General features: G+C 38.1%; 1 protein-coding gene across 1 annotated transcript in view; it reads left to right on the top strand.

The window, feature by feature from the left end:
• The window catches only part of col4a5 (collagen, type IV, alpha 5 (Alport syndrome)), a 456,319-nt gene extending 441,285 nt beyond the window's left edge, over positions 1-15,034 (top strand). Inside the window, exons 49-51 of the mRNA XM_028815432.2 lie at positions 6,634-6,748; positions 10,805-10,977; positions 14,387-15,034. Of these exons, the coding sequence (XP_028671265.2) occupies positions 6,634-6,748; positions 10,805-10,977; positions 14,387-14,468 (370 nt within the window). The 3' untranslated portion in view covers positions 14,469-15,034. The remainder of the gene's footprint in view (positions 1-6,633; positions 6,749-10,804; positions 10,978-14,386) is intronic.
• Positions 15,035-24,853: the final 9,819 nt, after the last annotated feature.

Raw genomic sequence — 24,853 nt, 5'->3', positions numbered from 1 at the left:
TATTTAATTAATTAAAGATACTATTGGACAAACATCATATCATCTAAAAGAAAGGTGTAGTTGTGTGTCATTTGAAAATGAGTGAAAATTAAATATTTTCAAATGATAGAATGGAAGCATGTAAAGTGAAATCAATAAAGATCCATGTAATGAGCTCTTAGGAACATCATATTTAAATTCTGAGTATAAACATGGAGTATTGTCATCACATTTTTTGCAGGTACTATAATTATTTAATAAATATGAACTAAACCAGACAAGGACAGTGCCTGTGAGCTCAAAGTAATTTTTTAGACTGCGTAATAAAATAGAATAGTCAATGGTGTCAAACACTGCTCTTAAATCTAACTAATTATTGTAAGATTTCCTTCATCAGAGGATATTAGAATGTCATTTACAATATGAGTTATTACCATTTCTGTACTGTGACCAGTGTGGATGCCAAACAGGAATTTCTGAAATAACTGCAAGGTGTGATTGAAACTGAGTAACAACTTCTTGTCACTTCAAGTATTTTAGAAATAAAGCAAATTTGAAATGGTTCAATAATTGTCAAGTGGTTGTATCTAGTACTTTTAAGTGCAACAGAAACTGGACCATTCAGTAATGAATTATTGATAATTCTATGAATGGTTGCTGCCAGAATATCCATTGAGCTTTTCACTAGTTTTTGTTTTTTGCTTGGGGCTAAGGCAAAGATAGCAGGTTTTATTTTAGAAATTAAATTCTGACTTCCTGTTCTGTTGTCGAAGTAAAATTTCTAAAGTATTGTGTGTAAGGGGACAATATATCATTTTGTTTGCGAGGTGATTCTGAACTCTGTAATCTTATGTTATCAACTTTATCATAAAAGATGTTTACAAAGTCTACACTACTAATGTCCGTTGGTATTTTTATTTCACAATATCTGGTGGCTTCATTTTCCAGTTCTACATTGAGCTTAGCCTCATTAACTGATCACAGAGCATCCACAATCTAATTTTTTCTTCTGAATCTTTCTCTCTGCACCTCTCATTGGTGGTTTAACACATCTGTGATTCGCAACACCAAGTTCTGTGCCAGACTTTCAGTAATGTTAGATGAATTTTTGGCAATAAATTTCAGTTCCATCAGTAATCCTGCATAGGTCTGTCTGTCTGTCTGGCCGTAGAAGGTATCATTCATGACTTCACAGCAGCATTTCCAGCAAACCAGGTACATCAATGAGATTTGGCAAAAGCTTCAGCAACCCCCCACCCACTTCTTCTTAAACTGTCTCTGTAGCCTCTGGCCATTACCCTTAATTTTCACAAACTAATCACCCCTATTAAAAGCTTATAGTTCCCAACATTATATTTTTTACCTAGATAAAATCTGTCGGAATATAAAATGAATTTGGCAAAATGTGCCCTTCTTCAGTTAAACACTTCCTGTAGTCAATGTTCTTTCCCTGCTTGAATTTCTGTGACTAGCTGTCTTAAATATCTGGGCTCCAAAAATTCCACTCCCCAAGGTCCCAGTTTGGAATTCCATTCTCTTCTTTTTTCTTTTGCTTATAACCTATGTCTCTGTTTAATACTTGCAATTTTCCCTGACTTTTTCTCCCATCAGCTTTACCTTTTAATTTATGTAACTCTCTATCTTTTACCACAAGACCAGTAATGTCATTGTCAACTTTATTTATATAGCACATTTAAAGCAACATCGAAATGCTGTGGCCAAAGTGCTTTACAATAATAGAATTAAAGAAAAACATACAATTAAAGAAAAACATACAATTAACATGAATGACATAAATAGTAATAAAATAAATGAACATAAATAAAATAAATAATAAATAGAAGTAATGTTACATAATCACAATGAGGAAACCATCAGTATTACTGAAGGTCACGGAATGCAAGTGAATAGAAATGAGTCTTTAATCTTGTTTTGAGCAGTTCAATTGTAGATGACTCCTTTTATGTAATGAGGTAAAGAGTTCCACAGGCGAGGAGCAGCAGCTGCAAAAGCCCTGTCCCCCTTAGTTTTACACTTGGTACGAGGGACAACAAGAGACAACTGGCCAGAAGATCTAAGCACTCTGGATGGCTGGTGTAAAACACGTTTGTGCAAGGCTTCATATCGCCCTTTATCAATTCCCTCTGTTTTGGAGTGGACCATCCCTCAGTACTCTCATGTTTTTGAAAATCTACTTTTATTCGTATTTTGTAATTGTTTAGGAACCATAAATTCTAAAGCATTTAATTTAGGATTGTTCTCCACACTTATTTTACTGCCAGAAAGCATTTTGCTATGAGTTTGTCCACTGAAACCTGCTTGCTTCTATCAGGCACATTTTTGCCTATGTTTTGGAAGTTGCCCCTTAGTCTCTGCTTTCTGGGTGTCTATTGTTAATTTTTTATTGACTGTCTTTCACACTAATATCTCTTTACTTCCCCAAACTTTTCTTTTACTCTCTTTGTAGAGAATGTATTCTATTCTACCTGCTGGACTTCTATGTGGAAGCAACAAAAGATATGATCAGATTAGTACATACAATGTTATTTATTTTGACTTTCAGAATGCATTTCATAAGGCACAACATGAGAGCTTGGCCATTAAACTAAAATAAATAGAGGTTTAGGGTGTAGTGTGTAAATGAACGCAAAACTAGTTCAGACTCAGAAAGCAGAGGGTTATGGTGTGAGGAACATTATCAGAATTGGGTGATGTTAAAAGTTGTGTCCCACTACTGGCTTAGGAGTATTTATGGCAGATGAAATGTAATGTAAGTAAATGTAAAGTATTACAAATAGGAAGTAAAAAATGGTAGGTCCAAAAATACAGTTGACGGTGTGAAAATCGGGAGTACACCATATGAGAAGGATTTAGATCATAGTGGACTTGACTCTATCAACTTCCAGACAGTGTTCAGAAGACATTAAGAAGGCTCACAGAGTGTTAGGTTATATAGCACGATGTCCAAAGTACAAGTCAAAGCAGATGATGCTCAGGCTTTATAGCGTACTGATTAGACTTCATCTGGAGTACTGTGTACTTCAATACTGCTTCACTGCATTTTTTAAACACAAACTGCTATTTTTACTTCAGTATATTTTGGTAAATAATGCTTTAATATCCACTCATCTGCACAGATAAACAGGGTCTTCTCAAAATCCATATTGTCTTCTGGAGGTCTCCTGAGCACCGATCACCTGATCATAACTGTAAACGTAACCTTTGTCACAAGGCACTAAAAAACCAAGTATACTTTTGAAAAATCTTGGCTTTAGACATGGGTTCATAATGGACAATCCAGGGCTAGGACAGAAACTCAGTAACAACTCATCGATGAGATTCAATGTAGTTAAAATTTTATAGATTTTTCCCTTTTTCAATGTTTTTTTTTTGTTTTGCTTTTTTCACCTGCACAGGAGCAAAAGTAGTTCAGCGTTTGAAAAAGCTTTTGGAAAAGTTAATTGTATTTAAAACTAGCATCTGCGAGGCATGACGTGGGACAAAAAGTGCAGAAAACCTGTAGAAACCAACAAGTCCATGAGTGTAGCTGCATTTTCCCAAAATTAACAAAGTTCAGCAACTCTAGCATACAAAATGGGATTCAGTTAAAGAATGACGCGTCAAAATGATTCCACAGACAAAATATCTTTGTTTTTAAAAGATTTAGTAAAAATTCAAAATAAAACAGTTCACACAAAAAAGAAAATGAATATAGCAAAAAAATGAAAAATTCTTATTAAAAAAAGTTCTGTTCAAAGCTTAAATCTTGTTTCATTTCTGATTGTTACAAATCACTTCTAAACAATTCTGAACCGTTTAAGAACAGTCAGAAAACTATATGTGTATCCCATTTCTATGTTGAATATGGGTCTTTTAAGTTTAAATGGAAACTGACTCAATCAACACACTGTATCTTAGTTATAGAAAGAAAGTTCTGTCACTCATTAACTTACATGGCTATGACTAAGCAAACACTAACTCAAAGCATTAACTTTCTAAGATTGGCTTTTACATTTCTGGCCCCTAATTGGCTACGCAGGAGCAAAGACAATTACTATACTTTACTTCAATATGAGCCAACTAACTTTACTTTTACATTAACTATTGTTTTCAAATCACTAGCAATAACACTGGAAACAAAAATTTAAAAATTTCTTTTTTCAAACATTGGCTGTTTCTTGAAGCAGGCACAGTTTATTCACGGGTCTGTCAAGTGTGCTGGTTTTGGTCTGGACACAATCTTTTGCACCTTTGGCATCTGATATTGTCTTGATGACTCGACCCATTACCCAGGAATTGCCAGGTGCAGCATCATCTACAATTAAAAAGTTCAAAATCTCTTCTTGGTGCTAGCCATTTTTGATGTTCTTAAAGTATTGGCAAATACTCTTTGGACCAGCTTTTCCAAAATAAATCAGCCATATATTGAATTAGCTTGCAGCGTCTTCAAGTGTACTGGTCATTTTTAGAAAAGAGTCCAGGAGGCATGTCGGGTTGTGTTTTCAGTAGCAGCAAGTGATTCGGTGTGAGTGACTCCAAATCATTCGGGTCTTTTGATGTCTAAGCTTTTCACATTTGTTCAAAGTTTATCTTACTAAAATTAAATGAAACATTTTTTGTCTTAGAATATACACTGCCAAAACATATGAGGTCTATTATATTAATGTCAGTTGACCCTAGTGGTTAAATCACCTGTTACCCCTTCAATTCTAACCTCATTATTACAGAATGTTAAATATAGACAACCATTGGTGCTTTAAACATACTGCATTAAAAACCGTCATTGATTATGACTATAATAAGCCCCTCTAAAGATTCCTTTTTAATTTCATTAAAAATTGTATTAGAGGGTCTATAACACGCTCCTAATATAAGACCTCATTAAATTTTAAATATCCTCACTAAGCTGTTGATCATCATGTTATCATAAATAACACATACTTACATATCATGTAACACACATGTAGTAACTCAAAATTCACCAGCTGAACTCTTAAATGGTCACTCAACTATTATTAAATTAAATGTCAGAAATATGCTTCTAACTGTGTATACAATGCTGTATTATTGTATTTTTGAATGTGTATAGGTGAGTGTTTAGATCTTCTTGTAAAAGGGATATATATAGTATTTTCATTCTAACTTTGTAATTCATGGGACCTCCACGCTCCTCAACTATAGTCAGACCCTTTCACTTTGCCAGAATCTATTCAGATCAATCTGGACCGAAAAAAGATAGAGGTCACTTTAAGGAGCATGGAGAGAGAGAGAGGAGAGAGAAGAGTGGGAGAAAAAGAGGGAAGGGAAACAAAACAAACAGAAGTATATGCTGTATTTTTTTCAGCTATGCAACTTTGCCTTCATAATCAGATTTTCTAATTTTCCATAATATTCTATTCTTCTTACCTAGAAAAATATTGCATTTTTGTATTTAACAAAAGTGTCTTTGGCAGCATTTTTCTGATTAGTGAGGCTTGCCCTAATAACCCTGCAGTGTTCTAAGCATACATTCGTGCACGTATATACATTGTGAAGCCAGGGCGAGTAAAGCCGCCCCAAACCGACACAGACAGGCAGGACACAAGTTCCAGTCCAGCACACATGTTTATTTACAACTGGGGAGCACTGTTCTCTGCTCCCCACAGCATAGTACATAAAGCACAGCACAGTCCTCTTAACCTTCTCTCTGCTCCACTCTTCTCCCCAACAAGCTTTGTCCACTTACTCCAGATCCGAATAGAGTGAGGCAGCTCCTTTTATTCAGGTCCTGGGAGTGTTCCAGGTGGCTCATCAAAATTACCTGGAATCACTCCCAGGTGTGGTAGAAGTCCACTATAGGGCTCTGCAGCTCCCCCTGACGGCCCCCACAGAACCCAGCAAGGCTGTACCAAACTCCAGCTCCCAGCGTACCCTGCAGGAATCCGTGGTGCCACAGCCACCCAGGAGGGCTGCCCTCTAGTGTCCCAGGGGAGGTATTGCCTCACCAATGCCCTATCCCCCAGTCCTTCCATTCTACTGGCGTCCCGGCCAGATAATGGCCATGGCTACCCATCACAACATGTCTGGCCAGATCTGTTTAACCAGTTGGAAAATGACATTTTTTACATTTTCACTTCAAGTTTCAGCTTTTCTTTGTCAATGTAATGCAGTGTAAGCCAGTAATGAACCACAGAATACCAGTAGCGTGTGTTGTCATGACAATTTATGAAAAAAGCAGATTTTCTACCAGGAATGCTGTGATCACAAGACACTATACAGATCAGAATGTAGCTGAGAATCATCTTCTGTTTTTACAATGAATGCTGTCTTTAACTTAATGCATTGAATTTCTGCTGCATTTCCTCACAGGTTTAGAGGATGAGTTTAGTGTAATATCTCCATTTTGTGACTGCATAATCAAATTGTGAACATTGTGGGACCTCACTCATGTTCTCATGCCAGATTTACCACTGGTAATTCATTATAAGTTGTAATACTTGTATTAATCACATAAAGAAAAATATAAGATACAAACCCAATCAGAAAATGTTATTTTAGTACAATTTATTGAACAGATAAATTGTAATATTTTTTCCAGTCAGAATGGTAACAGTCATTTTTGGTTTCAATAAATTGTGGTTTAACAGTGTTGTTTTAAAATTGTGTTTTCAATAGGTGCACAGTATGTGAAGCACCAGCCATGGTCATTGCCATTCACAGCCAAACAATACAGATTCCTTCATGTCCACAGGGTTGGTCATCACTTTGGATTGGTTACTCTTTCATGATGGTAATTTACTTTCTAAATGTTTCTTCTTGTTATTTTATCATATAGCACATAAGTTTAAAATGTCTGCTAGTTAAAACTGTATTTATTAACAAGGTGTACTACCATGATAAATGAAAATCTATGACTGAAAGTTTACCTTCTTTATCTACTGTATATGATGACATGAATGACAGATCATTGATATTTAGAAAGTGCAATACTAACTAAAGTACAAATGCTGTTTAAATAAACCGAAAATACAGTATGTGGTCTCATCCAGTGTCTAAAATGGATGCTCGAGACCACACTTCAATTTCAATTTGAATCAATTAAAACAATTTCTTATTGTTTCAATTATTCGAGATATCTTGAATTTTAATTAACATGTTGTGGTTTCATAGAAGCAGAGTACACAATGCCTTATGTGAGACTTGCCCAGACACCACCAGTCGAAGACCACATCTTTATACAAAAATGCAGTTTTATTTGCAGTTCTCCAACAAACACAGCACTGTCCCGCACAACACACTGTGCTTCTCGCCCAAATCACCTTTCTCACAGGCCTTTCTCTCAACGTCCTAACAACACATCCTGTTGTGGCGGAAGTGTCAGGAGATCACCCAGAAACACTCCTGGTGTCCCTGGAAGCCGCACACAGATTGCTGCATCTGGATTTTTCTGTGCGTAAGCACATTTCGGGTTTTGTGCTTACGTCATGTTATAGTGCGAATTTTACGCATGGCGTTATGCATGAGGCCCCTGAGCTTGGTAGATATGAGTTGAAAGATTGAAGGGTGGTACAGCAACATAGATAACTGAGAGGTAAAAGGGAGGATTATGACCAGTTTATTTGTTTAGTCAAATATGAGTTTAGTGGACTTAAATACATTTAAAACATGTGGGATGTCAGAAGGGACATTGCCTAAATAAAGAATGTCATTTGCAAATAAGGAGATTAGGTGATCAGTATCATACATAGTGATGTCATTAAGACGTTCAGAGTTACGGATGACAATACAATATCCAATGGCTCAAGATAAACAGGAAGGCTATTTAGAAATTATTTCATAGTGGAAAATGAGGAGATAGAAAAATCAGAAAACAATTTAGAGTAGTAGTCAAGAAATTATTTTTTAATTACTTGGGGATAATAAAATAATTAGAAATAGCAACTGAATTAGTATACTAATTGAGGGGATACAAGCAAAGAAGCCAATCTCTCCCCAAATACATGAAAACAAGCTTGAGTGTAATGAATTTGGAATTCAGCTCTTTGAGGCAATAAAGCATTAAGATAAGTTCTAATATTACCAATGATTAGTTCACATTTTTCATTGATCAGAGGTGGACATGCCTTTTCTATAAGTCTGTAAGTTTGGATTTGAGTTCAGAGATTTTGCATAATTTAATACATAGAAGATGTGATGAAAAGCAACTGAGAAATTCTGAATGAAACCTTTGGTGGCTTCCTAAATGTCACCATCGCTTTCTACATTACCCACATTAAAAATTCATTTAAATGCAAACTGTTTACAAAAGTGTTTCTTATTCAAAAGGGATGTGTTTAAAGTTCACTGTAGAGTTCAGGAGACTAAGGAGAATATATAAGGATCAGTAAACATAGATGAGATCAGATAAGTCAGAACTCAACAAGGATGAACTGAGGACTAACGATTCAAGAGAATGTGAAATAAAAAATATGGTCAATACTGTATGTGACTGTGAACTACGCCAAGGTAGAAAATAAGAAACTGTTTGACTGGATGATGAAACAGCTTGAAAGAATCTAATAAACTAAGATCAGATGTCAATTTATGTTAAAAGAGAATGAAAGGGGATGTACTGTACATTCACCAGTGGGGTATGAAGATTTATCTTGGACCAGATTCATCACAGCATTCGCATCTGTGGCCAGGCACAAGTTCATAAGAATATTTGAGCAGGAAACAGGCTAAATTATTTTTTAAAAAATGAGGGGTGACACAAACAATAATTTATGTCCACCAATCAGCAAAAAAACTGTATTCTGTTATCACAACCTTCTTTCAAATCTGAAATTTAAAGACCACACACATTTTGGTGAAAGCTGTGAAAAAAGACATCACACAATAATATTTATTAGTGAAGCATGGAACATTGTAGACCAACAGGTTTAGATTCTTGAATTAAAGCCACATCTACTTGGATGCAAAAAGGTAAGCATATACACCTGTCGGTTACTGGAGTTTAACATCCTGATGTTCCTGGAAACTAGTTTTATCCTTAATCATTACAAGAGAGGTAAAATAGAGTGAATGATAACGTAAGAGTAGAAAGAAGGCATTGTAGCAGCTGGAAAACACATTGACCCATTCATCCAAAAGTCACTAGGCAAAGTCACTAAGCTCAAAAAACAATCCCATCTCTCCCGCCACCCACCCTTAACCACATGGATAACTCGAAAATCCCAGCTGAAACTGGCAACTTGTGGGTTACAAGTTAGAAAATGCTCACGGCGTAACATTCAGGTGCGTTCAAGGGCTGTGCAGGTACTGTAGTCCTCAATGGACCTCATTCAGTAGGTAGGTTCCAGAAACTTTTCAGTCCATTTCAGGGTTGTGGGGGCCAAAGGTTATTCCACCAGGACTCAGCAAAAGGCTGAAAACAAGCTTGTATAGGACTCTAGTCCATCACAGAAACCATTCTTACTCACACACTCACACAAACACACACACACACACACACAACCCATAATCATTTATAGTTACAATTTGCAAGTGCCAATTAACATGCCATAAATAAAGATTGAATTATCATGCTAAATGTTGGGATGGCAAATGTGATAGTGAGTTGCTTCTGCTCTTTAGTAGAGATAGTTTGAGTATGTAGTTATAGTGTACATTGTAGAAATCCATCCATCCATTTTCTAACCCGCTGAATCCGAACACAGGGTCACGGGGGTCTGCTGGAGCCAATCCCAGCCAACAAGGCAGGAAACAATCCTGGGCAGGGTGCCAACCCACCACAGGACACACACAAACACACCAAGCACACACTACGGCCAATTTAGAATCACCAGTCCACCTAACCTGCATGTCTTTGGACTGTGGGAGGAAACCGGAGCGCCCAGAGGAAACCCACGCAGACACAGGGAGAACATGCAAACTCCACGCAGGGAGGACCTGGGAAGCGAACCGGGGTCTCCTAAATGCGAGGCAGCAGCGCTGCCACTGCGCCACCGTGCCGCCTGTAGAAATCCAGTCACTCACAATATAATCTTTCCTGTCATTCTTTCCTCTGCATAGTGTATGGGAATGTCATAGCTGGAAGTCCTGATTTTATTCTTATAAAAAAAATTTCTTATTGCTTTCAAGACAGGTAGGGCAGGGGTGTCTCTGACCTGCATAGGATACGACCCAATCTTACATATTTATCTGTAATGTGTAGATTGTAATGCAATCTTCAAGTCAATAAAACAATGTAATGATGGTTTGAGTCCCTAATCTAGAATCATTAGTGAACAAGTCTTTTTTTTTTTTAAGTCTGCCTGTACTTTATATATATATATCTATGTAAGAACTGTATTGCATTACTATGAAATGCTTTGATTTGGTACTTTAAGTATGATTGTATGTTAATGATGCAATTATTTATTCAGTACCATCAGCATGTATGGCTCTGCCTGCCTCTGTTGACCTCCTTGGCAGATGTCTTTAAAACTGTTATGTAACTTAACCAGTAACTTGCATCTGCAGAGACATCTGGACTCTAGTAAGACAAGCTGCAGGAGTCAAGCAGTCACATGTGAGCCTATAATGTATACAAGGACCTTGCCTAGTACATCTCAATCAATAGTTATTTTGTATGAAGTTATTTATTTCACACTATTATTATGAAATGAATGTTATACACAATGTGTCCACTAGTGAAAATAAAAATGTTGATTTCCTATACAGCATATATATATTACTATCATACAGCAAATAAACCAACTATACTCTACGGTAGAATTAAAAGGTTGATAGTGGAGAAAAAAGTCAGCAAATCTAATTGTTGTTCAATAACTGATATTATATATGATTTTTTTTATTTCAATAGCATACCAGTGCTGGTGCAGAGGGCTCTGGCCAAGCCCTTGCATCTCCTGGATCTTGTCTGGAAGAGTTCCGGTCTGCACCTTTCATTGAATGTCATGGCCGAGGCACCTGTAACTACTATGCCAATTCCTATAGCTTCTGGTTGGCCACAGTTGAACTTTCAGAAATGTTCAGGTATTTTTCCATAACTGTTTAACTATATTTGATTTGTCATACAGTATAGTTAAGTTTAGTAATATTACATATGAATGAAATATTTATCCTATAGTATTCTAAATAATAAGCCATTCACCTGCTTATCATTTTTAATCCCAAGTATCTAAATAAATACAAAAAAATGCTTTTTGATGCACAAATTAATGTACAGTCTGTCGCAAGCGGCTGGGGGGGGGGGGGGGGGCATCTGGAAGAGGGCTTCCCCAGTCCACGTGGGGGCGACCGCCCTGGTACCTATGGGGACCACAGGTACAGAGCTTTGAAGCTCAACCCAGTAGGGGCCTGTGGTCACCACCAGGGGGCACCCCAATGCCTTTGGATTCCTGGACCGCACACCCGGAGTGCCTCCGGGTGCGCACCCGGCACTTCCGCCACACTGGCGAGTGCTGCTGGAAGATTGTCGGGAGGCACCTGGAGCACATCCAGGTGATTATAAAGGGGGCCGCCTCCCTCCGTTCGTGGGCTTGAGTCGGGAGTGGAGAAGGACAGAGCTCGTGAGGAGTGGAAAGGAGGCGGCCTGAAGAGTAAGGCATTGGACTGTTGGCCTGGACTTTGGGGACTTTAGGGGTTTGGGGTGCACTTATAATTGTAAGTAATGTATAATAAACGTGTTGTGGGTGACTTGAACGTGTCCACCTGTCTGTGTCCAGGCTGGCTTCCACAAGTCATATGAAAAAGTTTGGGAACCCCTCTTAATTCTTTGGATTTTTGTTTATCATTGGATGAGCTTTCAAAGTAGCAACTTCCTTTTAATATATGACATGCCTTATGGAAACAGTAGTATTTCAGCAGTGACGTTAAGTTTATTGGATTAACAGAAAATATGCAGTATGCATCATAACAAAATTAGACAGGTACATCAATACTTAGTTGAGCCTCCTTTTGCAAATATAACAGCCTCAAGACGCCTCCTATAGCCTTTGATGAGTGTCTGGATTCTAGATGGACGTAATTTTGACCATTCTTCCATACAAAATCTCTCCGGTTCAGTTAAATCTGATGGCTGCCGAGCATGGACAGCCTGCTTCAAATCATCCTATAGATTTTCGATGATATTCAATTCAGGGGACTGTGACAGCCATTCCAGAACATTGTACTTCTCCCTCTGCATGAATGCCTTTGTAGATTTCGAACTGTGTTTTGGGTCATTGTCTTGTTGGAATATCCAACCCCTGCATAACTTCAACTTTGTGACTGATGCTTGAACATTATGCTGAAGAATTTGTTGATATTGGATTGAATTCATCTGACCCCCGACTTTAACAAGGGCCTCAGTCCCTGAACTAGCCACACACAGCCCCACAGCATGATGGAACCTCCACCAAATTTGACAGTAGGTAGCAGGTGTTTTTCTTGGAATGCGGTGTTCTTCTTCCACCATGCAATCCGCTTTTTGTTATGACCAGATAACTCAATTTTTGTCTCATCAGTCCAAAGCACTTTGTTCCAAAATGAATCTGGCTTGTCTAAATGAGCATTTGCATACAACAAGCGACTCTGTTTGTGGTGTGAGTACAGAAAGGGCTTCTTTCTCATCACCCTGCCATACAGCTGTTCTTTGTGCAAATTGCGCTGAATTGTAGAACGATGTACAGATACACCATCTGCAGCAAGATATTCTTTCAGGTCTTTGGAGGTGATCTGTGGGTTGTCTGTAACCATTCTCACAATCCTGCGCTTATGCTGCTCCTGTATTTTTCTTGACCTGCCAGACCTGGGTTTAACAGCAACTGTGCCTGTGGCCTTTCATTTCCTGATTACATTCCTTACAGTTGAAACTGACAGTTTAAACCTCTGAGATAGCTTTTTGTAGCCTTCCCCTAAACCATGATACTGAGCAATCTTTATTTTCAGATCTTTTGAGAGTTGATTTGAGGATCCCCATGCTGTCACTTTTCAGAGGAGAGTCAAAGGGAAGCACAACTTGCAATTGACCACCTTAAATACCGTTTCTCATGATTGGACACACCTGTCTATGAAGTTCAAGGCTTAATGAGCTAATCCAACCAATTTGGTGTTGCAAGTAATCAGCATTGAGCAGTGAGAGGCATTCAAATCAGCAAAATGACAAGGGGACCCAAATTTTTGCACAGCCAGTTTTTCACATTTGATTTAATATCAAATATTAAAAAATATGTAAAAATGTACATAATAATAAATTCACCATCAAGAAACAACTCAAAAATTGTTCTATTTATGACAGTGCTTCATTATTCCTATCTATGGCCACCACTTTCCATAATGTAATCACTGGCCATCCTTAATTGCTCAAACCCTTTTGACACCTCCTTTTATTTATTTATTTGTTTGTTTGTTTGTTTGTTTGTTTATTTTGCATATCTTATTTACTATATGTATGTATACTTTTTCTTGTTGGAAAAAGGGGATACTGGACAGTATACCCAGTATGTTCTGTAAATGAAAGTAATTTCCTGCCTCACAATAACAATTGTTTCTTTGACATTTTAAAAACATTTAAACAATATTGTTGATATAACTTTCATTAATGCCCTTTTGCAAATAATATATATATTTTTAAAGTGTAATTAGTTAAAATAAGTACTTTTCTCTTGTTGTGGGGTGTACAAGGCAAAAGATAAAACTGAGCTAGGCTGAAGCAGCATTCTTATCATTTCTGTTGTTTTAATTACCTTTCTAATTTAATTACCATTAATGCAATGAGAGTTTAGGCAGAATTCACTCCATTTATTGCACAATCTGCAATTTTTAAAATTATATAGACTTCAAGTATCACAGTGACTCACTAAAGAAGCTGATTTTTTTAGGAAGCAAGAGTAGGTACAAATTGAGTGATCAGCAGCATACCTGATAATGTAATCAGCTAAAATACCTATTTACAGTGTGTATAAAAGTGTTCACAACTTGGAAGTTTTCATTTTATTATTATGCATGTTGAATCATAGTGTATTTAACTTGTCTTTTTTACATTGAGCAACAGAAACAGACTGTTTAATGTTAAAATAAAAATGGATCTTTGCAAAGTAATCTAAATTATATATACAGTATATTATATATATATATATATATATATATATATATATATATATATATATATATATATATATATATATATATATATAAATACAAAGTTGACTGACTCACACACTCATCAACAAAACACTATTTCTGATTTTGCTAAAAATCTGAAATTTGGCAAGATGATACATCTAGGATAATAGATATCTACTTAAAAAAGATATTTTGATATTTTAATAGTTAGGGATAAAAAAACAACAAAATCTTATAAATGATTCATTAGTTGTTTTTTTTATTAGTTTTTTAATATTATTCTTAATATGATTGAAATGCATTTTCTAACCTTAATCTAATATTTTTGTTAAAACAGCAAACCTCTGTCTGAGACACTAAAAGCTGGTAATCTGGCATCTCGAATAAGTCGCTGTCATGTCTGCATGAAGAGAACGTAGGTGAAAGCAAGATTTGTATTCATCATCTTTTCTTTCAAATTAATGGTGCTACTGTACAACAAATTATAGACTTGTCAAAATAGATTTTTATTAAAATGTACCTCAGAAAAATGTCACATTTAAAATATGCAAAATATGTTTTCTGAAACAAAGAAAATGGAATAATGTTACTTATTCTGTTGTTATTGCATTGTACTCTATAGAGATGCCTGTTTTTAGACTTTTAATGTCGAAGTACAAAACTTTCTTTTTCATCTAAAAGAAGAAATGCACTGAAAGCGTACATTATAAGACTGCATTTTATATGTTTTTTTATTTTATGCAATGGTGCTATACTAACACTACTGTATTCCAGAATTTTGAAGTGTTTTTTATCCTTGTAAGTAAATATAATGTGTATACTGAGTAAATATTGCTAAAATATTAAATAGAAGAAACATATTTGAATATCTGTATTCAAAATATTATTCAGTACATTTGCTGAAAAATGAACTGTAAAAATAAAAGTTTCTATAAATTATGCAGTATTTTATATATTAAAAATGAAATAAAAAATTTGTCTCTTGGTATTATTCTCTCTAAAAAGCAGTATTTTTATAGATTTGTTTTGTTAAACAATAATTTATCAGCTCTGATAAGAATATCACATTTGATGTATTTTGTTTGTATTAAATTGATATTCAAGCATGTCAAACATGCAGGTCTCTCTGCAGCAGTTTTATTCTCCCACTATTATGAGCAACCAGGCTGACTTGTCTCTAGTGTCATGACAGCTAGCATTCCTGCCACAGTGAAGCTCTGTAATTATTGATTTGGAAACATTGTTAAAAATGATAGATAAAGGATAAAACTTGTTATTTAAACTGCTGAACTGTGGTAATGTGGAACCTAATGTTGACATTATAGTTCCAGTAAGAACTGTACGCTGCTATGCTAACAACAGGCCATGGATTACAAGTGACATCGAGGGCCTTTTGAACCAGAAGAAAAGGGCTTTTAAAGCCGGTGATCAGCATGAGGTCAAGCGCGTGCAGAAGGAACTCAGAGTCCAGCTCAGGGCAGCGAAGGAGCAGTACAGGAGAAAGCTGGAGCAGAAGTTGCAGAACAACAGCATGAAGGAAGCGTGGGATAGGATGAAGATCATCACTGGCTGCAGCTCGAAGCGGGGTGCCACCATCGAGAGAGATGTGGAGAGAGCAGACCAGATGAACAACTTCTTTAACAGGTTTGACCACCCTAACCCACTCTCACCTCAGAGTACTGCACCCTCCAACCATCCTTCTGCTGATACCAGCATAGGAGAGAGTTTCCCCCAACCCACAATTACAGCAGCCCAGGTAAGCAGAAAGCCAAGGAGACTTTGTGCCAGCAAAGCAGTGGTCCAGACAGAGTATCGCCATAACTGCTGAAGGCCTGTGCGTTGGAGCTGGGGAGTCCTCTACAGCGCATCTTCAACCTGAGCCTGGAACAGGGGAGAGTCCTGAGGCTTTGGAAAATATTCTTGCATCACCCCCGTCCCAAAGGTATCACGTCCTAGTGAGCTGAACGACTTCCTGCCTGTCGCTCTGACGTCACATGTGATGAAGACCATGGAGCGGCTGCTGCTTCACCACCTAAGGCCATAGGTCCACCACGCCTTTGACCCTCTGCAGTTCGCATACCAGGAGAAGGTGGGAGCGGAGGATGCCATCATCTATATGCTACATCGATCCCTCTCCCACTTGGACAGAGGCAGTGGTGCTGTAAGAATTATGTTTCTGGACTTCTCTAGCGCCTTCAACACCATCCAACCTATGCTCCTTAGGGACAAGCTGACAGAGATGGGAGTAGATTCATACCTCGTGATCTATCTATCTATCTATCTATCTAATGTTAGGATTAATCTCAAGTATTTGTCGTTAAATGACTAATAAACACTTAAAAATGTAACTATTTAATACTTATATTAAGTCAGGGTTTGAGCATGGGTTGAGGCAATTAGGTGACCTCCCTTTTGTAAGGATAGCTTTTTTAGTTAACTATTTTTAAACATTACGAAATAATATGTTTAATTATTAAAAAGGTGAGTGTGAACCTTAATAATTGCATACAAATCCAGTGCCTTATTTGTATACTAGCCAACCCACGGCGTAACATACGCCGCATAATCAGGCCGCTTTTTTAATGATTTTTAAGCACAGTGAAAAAATGAACATTTGAAAAATCCGGAGGAGAGGGGAAGGACGCCCATTACGCCCCATCCGTCATGCTAGTCTGCTGATTTCTCGTTCAGTAACCTGTGAGTAGTGATGGGCGGAGTGAAGCCTCACGAAGCATCAACACGTTTGAAGCAGTTGTGTCGGAAATCGTATCGAAGCTTCTAAGCATTTGACACTCACCTCTCTCGTGACACCTCCTGGCCATTTTCATGAGAGTTACAGAAACTTATGATTCACTTCAATGACGTCTGTTAAAAGTCGTATTGCTTTTATTTTTTCGTAGCTACAGACTGACAACGAAGAGAAGGGTTCGTCAGCAGCTTCTAGTGTGTGATGTCTAAAAAATATAAATATAACTAACACCGACAGGCAGAATGCACTATACGATAGCAAGAGTTAAACAAAATAAGACGCCTCACGTCATGTATTCCCAGCTCTTTCAATTAGTATTTACTTTTGCACTGTATCATTATAATCGCTCCTGTTATTAGTATTATAATTAACCCTGATCTTTTCTTGAGATCACATTTAGTAGAATTAAATGTTTTCTTTGGTCTGTCTTAATTAAAACGGAGTAGACAGAAAATAAAGGTTTATCCCTGTACTTTGCCATGATATAGGTAAGCACATTTGAGAAAGAAAATGTGAAATCCTTAAATCACAGATGTTATTATTCGATCAAGTATTAAAATCTGCAGTGCTTCGAAAGCTCGACACAGTGTCGAAACCTGAGTATCGAGCGGCCCATCACTACCTGTGAGTCACGTAGAGTTTTCATTGTTGTTTGCGGTTCTGGCCGCTTTTCGCGTACTGAGTTGTTCCGGAGTCACAGTTGAGAAACAGTTTTTTAATGTCTTTTAAGCACAGGGGAAAAAATGAACATGTGGCCCGGTGCATTCTTTAACTGCCTTGTGGCGGTGTAGTAGTACGGCTGCTTTGCAGTAAGGAGACAGTGGAAGATTGTGGGTTCGCTTCCCGGTTCCTCCCTGTGTGGATAGCAAATTATCTGCGACAAACAAACTGTTTTACACACTGCAAACCAATCCGCGCCGCTTTTTCAATGTTTTTTAAGCAGAGGGAAAAAAATGAACATTTGCAAAATCCGTAACGCTGCTTTCAGTAAGTACAATGCACACGCGTTTAATTTGTCAGCCACTTTTTGCCAGCCGTTTTTTCTGGTTTGGGCCGCTTTTGCAGTGTTACCTCTGAAAGCCGGTACGTTAGAGTGAGCGAGAGCAGGCTCGAAGGCAATGTGTTCCTGTGGTATAGCGGGTCCATAGCTCACCTTCAAAAGGCCATTTTTAATCAGGCGACTGACAGCAATGGAGTCAGGCACAGAGAAGGTCAGCTGCAGAGAGAGCGTCTCGACTGTTGCAGGGCCTGAAGCAGGTGAGACGCTAATGCAAAAAAGAGGCACAGGGCTTATTGGTTTTTAAAGACTGCTTCCTTCATTGTGTTTTAACTTCAGTTTTAAAGGATTGCGCAGCTCTCTATTGCGCTGCCTGTGTGTGCCTCTGTCTCTCTGTGGCGCTGCCTCTGTGTGTGTGCGTGGCTCTCTCTCGCACTGCCTGTGTGTGCCCCTGTCTCTCTCTGGCGCTGCCTGTGTGTGCGCGGCTCTCTCTCGCGCTGCCTGTGTGTGCCTCTGTCTCTCTCTGGCACTGCCTCTGTGTGAATCAAGGTTCCACTGAGGTTGACTAATGAAAAGTCAACGTGGCTCAGAGCTGCAAGTGGACTGTGGCACAGACAAATAGAAATGACGGCATGTTTTCCGAGGCGTTGCATCCGAGTTGGTGGGCGAGGCTCTGATTTTTTCGTCGTATCCAATGGTCTAAGAGTTGGTGGGTGTGGCTCCTTCCTGTGTGCGCCATTGGCGTCTTACTTGTCGGCGGTTTAGTGAATCCACGCCCCTTCCGGCGTGCTTTCCATGGGTGGCTACTTGTCTCCCGGCTTAGTGAATTATATATATAGATACTAACTTTAAAAATTGTGAGAAATATTTTCATCTTAAAAGTTTCAAATTTTTCAACACGGTTTACAGTGCTTTGCCACTTTGTGAGCATTTGAGAATCAAAACGACACATGTGCATTATGAAGCCCAATTTCAGTACATGGTATTAGCATTCATTTTCCTGATTTGATTTTTACATACCACAATAGGTGTCATTTATAGGGGTGCAATTCTTGAACAATACTAGAAAGAAGTGATGATGTTAAAAATGCTGATGTCAACTTCGCAATCGAGAAAGGCAGTTGAGAGTTGCTGATATTTTTTGTGTTTTCTGTGGTGTGAAAGTTAATTAAAAATACATTTTGCTCCTGCAGGAATTTTTTAAGCTTTTTTTTCATTTAGAAGAGTTTTTTGCTTTTTTTTTTTCGCACACACAGAAGCAAAAGTAGCTTGGTGTTTGGAGGTGTGCTTGGAAAAGGTACTTGTACTTGTTCTTGTTATCTGTATTTGAAGTAGTCTTGAAGAAGCAGGGTAGACTGCAGCAGTAACTGGTATCAGTATCTTTAAGTAAATTACCGTGTCATTGCAATAAATAGTTAATAAGTAACTGAAACAGCATATTCCTTAGTTTTAACAAAAAATGCTGCATTGAAGCAATAAAGGGGAAGGCTCAGCAGTGCATAGGTAAGTGGCAGGCCAGTGTTAAGAATCCCATTCAGACACAAGGGGCTATAGGAGCAGGTAAGATAGTAAGAAATTAACAAGCAGCAAATATTCATTAAGCAAGTTGTATTTATTTATTTATTTTAGATTGAACAGTCCTTAGTGGTTCGGAGGTAGAACAGTTAAGTGAACAACAGCGCAAGAGTTCATTAATATGGGGGGTTACAAACACTGCGAGTGGAGAGCCTTTAAGTAAGGAATAAGAGGAATGCAAATTTGGAAAATACACAGAGAAAAGTGAAGTTAAATTCAGAGAAGAACAAACAGCAGGCATTTGAGATGGAGAATAGTACAGGAACTTAAGGGGCCAGAAGGTTTAAAATAGCTGTTGCATTCTTGTAATCTTATTTTTTGGCTTAATTTTTTTTTTAAATCATTTAGTTTTAATTAGTTTTAGTAATCCTAAATCAAATTTTAATAATGAGGCCAGAGCAAGCAAGTCCTGTTGGATATTGGACTTTTTAGGTGATGGCTTGGAGGAGCCAGTTGTCTATGCCAGCTGATCCAACACCTCAAGCTCAGGGTCGCTGAAGGAGAAGGAGTTGGCTGGCCCAGGTGTCCTTTAGAGAGATATTATGGACCCCTAAGGTGGCACAGGAGGTGATAACAGACCAGACAGGTAGAGATAGGTGGGTCACGGTCACAAGGCATAAGGTAAAGGGTGCACACCATCCAGTGGCATCAACCCCAGAATTAGAAGTGTCAAAATGTTTTCAGCTCCTTTGCGGAGCTGAATGGTGTCTCTGATGATTCTAAGGTGATAGTCAGGGATGAAGAACCCCAACAGACCACCTCAAATCCAGTTCACAGAAAGAGAAGAGGTAGTGATAGTTGATCATTACGGGGATTGAAGTGTAGGATTGCTCCAGAGAGTCTCGCACGGTGTGTTGCCTCCCAGGGGCACAGGTGGAAGACCTCCCTGTAAGGGTGGATAAGCTCTTGCCCAGAGCAGGGGTTGGTCCAGTTGTCATTGTCCATCTTGGAACAAATGACTTACATAAGAGCAGTCTGTCAATTCTGCAATACAAATTCAAAGAATTAGGTGCCAGGCTGAAGAGTTCTGCCTGTTCCACGCGCCAGTCCAGATAAGATTGAAGAGATTAGAAGGTTTAATGCCTGGCTCAAATACTGGTGCAGGGTAGAAGGATATAGGTTTAGGGAGCATTGGGACACCTTTTGGAAGGCTAAAAGACAGTTGGAGAGGAATATAACAGATAAGGCTAAAGAAGATCCTAAAATTCTTTCAGTATTTTAGTAGTAAATGAACAGTCAAGGAGGAGGTGACATGTATCAGAGATAGTAAAGGGAAATTAAAATATGCAGACAGTGGAATAACGGACACTCTAAACTTGCATTTTTCACAAGTGAGGAAGTGGATCAGTAAACGGGACTACTAAGGAGGTACTGGGGGATTTGGAAAGTGTAGAGGAGAAGTACTGCTCAGATTAAATAGACTCAAATCAAACAAATCACCGGGACTAGATAATATTTAGCAAGTACATATATAAACCCTTGACACATATTTTAGGAAGTCACTGTGCACTAGAGAGATTACTAACTACTGGAGAATGGCAAATATTATCCCATTATATTAAAAGGGTATGTAACCAGGCAGATCCAAGCAACTATAAGCCAGTAAGCTTAACATGCATCACAGGAAAATTAATGGAAGGAATTATCTATACTAATAAAAGGCAAAGCCCTCACTGACTGACTCACTGACTGACTCACTCATCACTAATTGTCCAACTTCCCGTGTAGGTAGAAGGCTGAAATTTGGCAGGCTCATTCCTTACAGCTTACTTACAAAAGTTAGGCAGGTTTCATTTTGAAATTCAACGCGTAATGGTCATAACTGGAACCTCTTTTTTGTCCATATACTGTAATGGATGGCAGCTCGATGGCCGTGGGAGGCGGAGTTGAGTGTCACGTCATCACGCCTCCCACGTAATCACGTGAAAAGACTGAACGCAGTAGGGAGAAATGAAGGAAAAGCAGCAAACAGCGAAGAACAAAAAATTCATTAAACAATTGAGAAGGGAGCGAAACAATAAGAAGCGAGCGAGTGAAGCATACAAGCATCTTCATAAGGGAAACAAAGCACGGTGTAAAACGTAAGTTTAAATTAAGTTTATAGAAATGCTCCCGATGCGGATTGCAATAACATATTCGCGAGATAAAAGTTTAATGTGAAGAAACAAGGTATAAACGAACCACACGCCGTAGCGCAACGTTAGGGGCTTCACCTCTGGCGCTGATGTTCGAGATTCAATTCCCGAGAGGGGATGCAATGAGTGTGTATGCATGAAGAGCACAGAATTAGGGCGAAACACGTGTCGCGTACTCTTTGCATAATTTGAAAGTAAACAATTTCAACCATTCTATGATCTGCTTCTCGCAACTGAAAGACGGCACATGACGGATGTTAACCGACTTGCTGACCGCAATGTTAGGGGCTTCAACTCTGGTGCTGATGATAGAGATTCGATTCCCGAGAGGGGATGCAGTGAGTGTGTACGCCTGATGAGCCCAGAATTAGGGAGAAACACGTGTCGCATACTCTTTGCATTATTTGAAAGTAAACTATTAAAACCATTCTATGATCTGCTTCTCGGAACAGAAAGAGGGCACTTGGCGGACGTAAGGCGACTTGCTGACCAACCACAAGCGTAGCCTGGCAGGTAACCACCCATACAATTAGATTGTGATTCAGAAAACGAATGCCATGAATGTAATTACCACGATCTACATACTGTCAAATAAACGAAACACACGCCGTAGCGCGACAGCTGTGAAAAGGGAGGTTCACAAAAAAACAGATCCTTAACAAATTGTTATTGGTATATTTATATCCATTTAAAAAGGTTTTCTTCTTAATAAAAAATTAAAAGCCGTACTTCGCCGCAACGAAGCGCGAGAATTTGGCTATATATATCTGCTTCTCGCAATTAAAACAGGGCACGTGGCGGATGTTAGACGACTTCATGACCAAACATAAGTGTTACCTGCCAGGTAACCACCCATACAATCAGATTGTGATTCAGACTAGGAATGCAATGAATGTAATTACCCCGATCTACATACAAGGCGAAAGTCTTGCAACATTCAAAGATGATGGTTTGGGATAAGTACACCATGGAACATAAAAGAGCTTATGAAGCCTTGAACCGAAAAAAGCAAGATCTCAGAGATCGTAAAAAAAAAAAATAGGAGGTAATGTCGTTTTACTCGCTATAGATTTTAGTCAAACGTTACCAGTTATTCCACGAGGGAGACCAGCAGATGAACTCAACACGTGTTTAAAATCCATGCTTCTCCCACGGTCGGTTATATGTCGCGTGTTCTCGGGTAGGTACACCAAAAAATGTATACATTTAAGCATGTAATGGGCAAACAAAAAATGAGGTATACCCGAAGGCACTGCAGTAGTACTCAATGTAACTTTACTTCTTAAATGTTAATGTTTTACTGTTTAATAATTTATGCGCTTCTTGTTGTTCAAATTCTTTTATCAAAATACCAGTGACAGCGCAATGCACGATAACATGGAGTGAATACACCATACGCATCCACCCACGGCCGCCCTGGTGTGCGCAGATAGGAGTTGATTCTACAATTAAATAAAATAAAGATAAAAAGAGTAATACAATCATCACCCATAAAGCGGATAGTAGACGTGACGTTCTATATGTGTACCAGATTTCAAGTCAATAGGTGAAACGGTTTGCGAGCTACAGGTGATTTAAAATCCTGGACAGACAAACGAATAGCCACGGTAGCAAATTATAGAAGATTTTACTGTTTAATAATTTATATTTATATGAAATGTGCTTCTTATATATTACTTCATATTCTCATATGATAATGATGTTAATGTTGTTTATATTGATTTCTATGTTATTGTAAGTGCATGTATGTGTGTATATGCATGTGTATATATATATAATATATGTGTATATGTATATATATATATATATATATATATATATATATATATATATATATATATATATATATAATATATGTGTATATGTATGTATATATATAATATATATATATATATAATATATGTGTATATGTATGTATATATATAATATATATATATATAATATATGTGTATATGACAGAAACACTAATAATAATGACAACACAATTACATTGACAATCATGTTACGTTATTTTTAAAATGTTTCCTTTACTTTTTCATAGCCTCTTTAACACACTACTTCTCCGCTGCGAAGCGCGGGTATTTTGCTAGTTAAGGATAAGATTGAGCAACACCTGGCAAGGACAGGAGTTACTTAGGAACAGTTAGCATGGGTTCAGAAGAGGGAGGTCGTGTCGTACTAACGTGCTGGAATTCTATGAGGAAGCAACAAAAGGATACGATCAAAGTGGAGCTTATGATATTATTTATGATATTATTAATTTCCCATTGGGATTAATAAAAAGTATCTATCTATCTATCTATCTATCTTGACTTTCAGAAAAGCATTTGATAAGGTGCCACATGAGAGGTTGGGCATCAAACTAAAAGAAGTGGGAGTTCAGGGTGATGTTTGTAAATGGCTCAGAAACAGGAAGCAGAGGGTGATAGTGCGAGAAACCATATCAGAATTGGCTGATGTTAAGAGTGGTGTTCCACAGGGGTCAGTGCTGGGGTTTGCAGATGATACCAAGATAGGTGGATTGGCAGATAATTTGGAATCCGTTATATCATTACAGAAGGACTTGGACAGCATACAGGCTTGGGCAGATTTGTGGCAGATGAAATTTAATGTCAGTAAATGTAAAGTATTACACATAGGAAGTAAAAATGTTAGTTTTGAAAAAACAATGGGCAGTTGGAAAATTCAGAGTACACCTAATGAGAAGGATTTAGAAGTTGTAGTGGACTGTACACTATCAACTTCCCGACAGTGTTTGGAAGCCATTAACGGAGTGGTGGCTCTGAGGCTAGGGATCTGCACTGGCAGTTCGAATCCCGTAAATGCCAATAGGGACTCTGCTCTGTTGGGCCCTTGAGCAAGGCCCTTAACCTGCAATTGCTGAGAACTTTGAGTAGTGAGAAAAGCGCTATATAAATGCAAATTATTATTATTATTAAGAAGGCAAAAAGAATGTTAGGTTATATAGCATGATATGTGGAGTACAAGTCCAAGGAGGTCCTGCACAACCTTTATAATGTATTGGTGAGGCCTCATCTTGAGTACTGTGTGCAGTTTTGGTCTCCAGGCTACAAAAAGGACATAGCAGCACTAGAAAAGGTCCAGAGAAGAGCGACTAGGCTGATTCCAGGGCTACAGGGGTTGAATTATGAGGAAAGATTAAAAGAGCTGAGCCTTTTCAGTTTAAGCAAAATAAGTTTAAGAGGTGATATGATTGAAGTTTTTAAAATTATGAAGGGAATTAGTACAGTGGATCGAGACTGTTACTTTAAAATGAGTTCACCAAGTACACGGGGAATGAGTTGTGGTAAATTTCACAGAAAAAAGTTTTTCTTTACACAGAGAACC

The sequence above is a fragment of the Erpetoichthys calabaricus genome, chromosome 12 (assembly GCF_900747795.2).
Source record: "Erpetoichthys calabaricus chromosome 12, fErpCal1.3, whole genome shotgun sequence".
Taxonomy (NCBI): domain Eukaryota; kingdom Metazoa; phylum Chordata; class Cladistia; order Polypteriformes; family Polypteridae; genus Erpetoichthys; species Erpetoichthys calabaricus.
The sequence above is the reverse complement of the archived record's forward strand: the minus strand, read 5'-3'. Positions and strand labels throughout refer to the sequence as shown.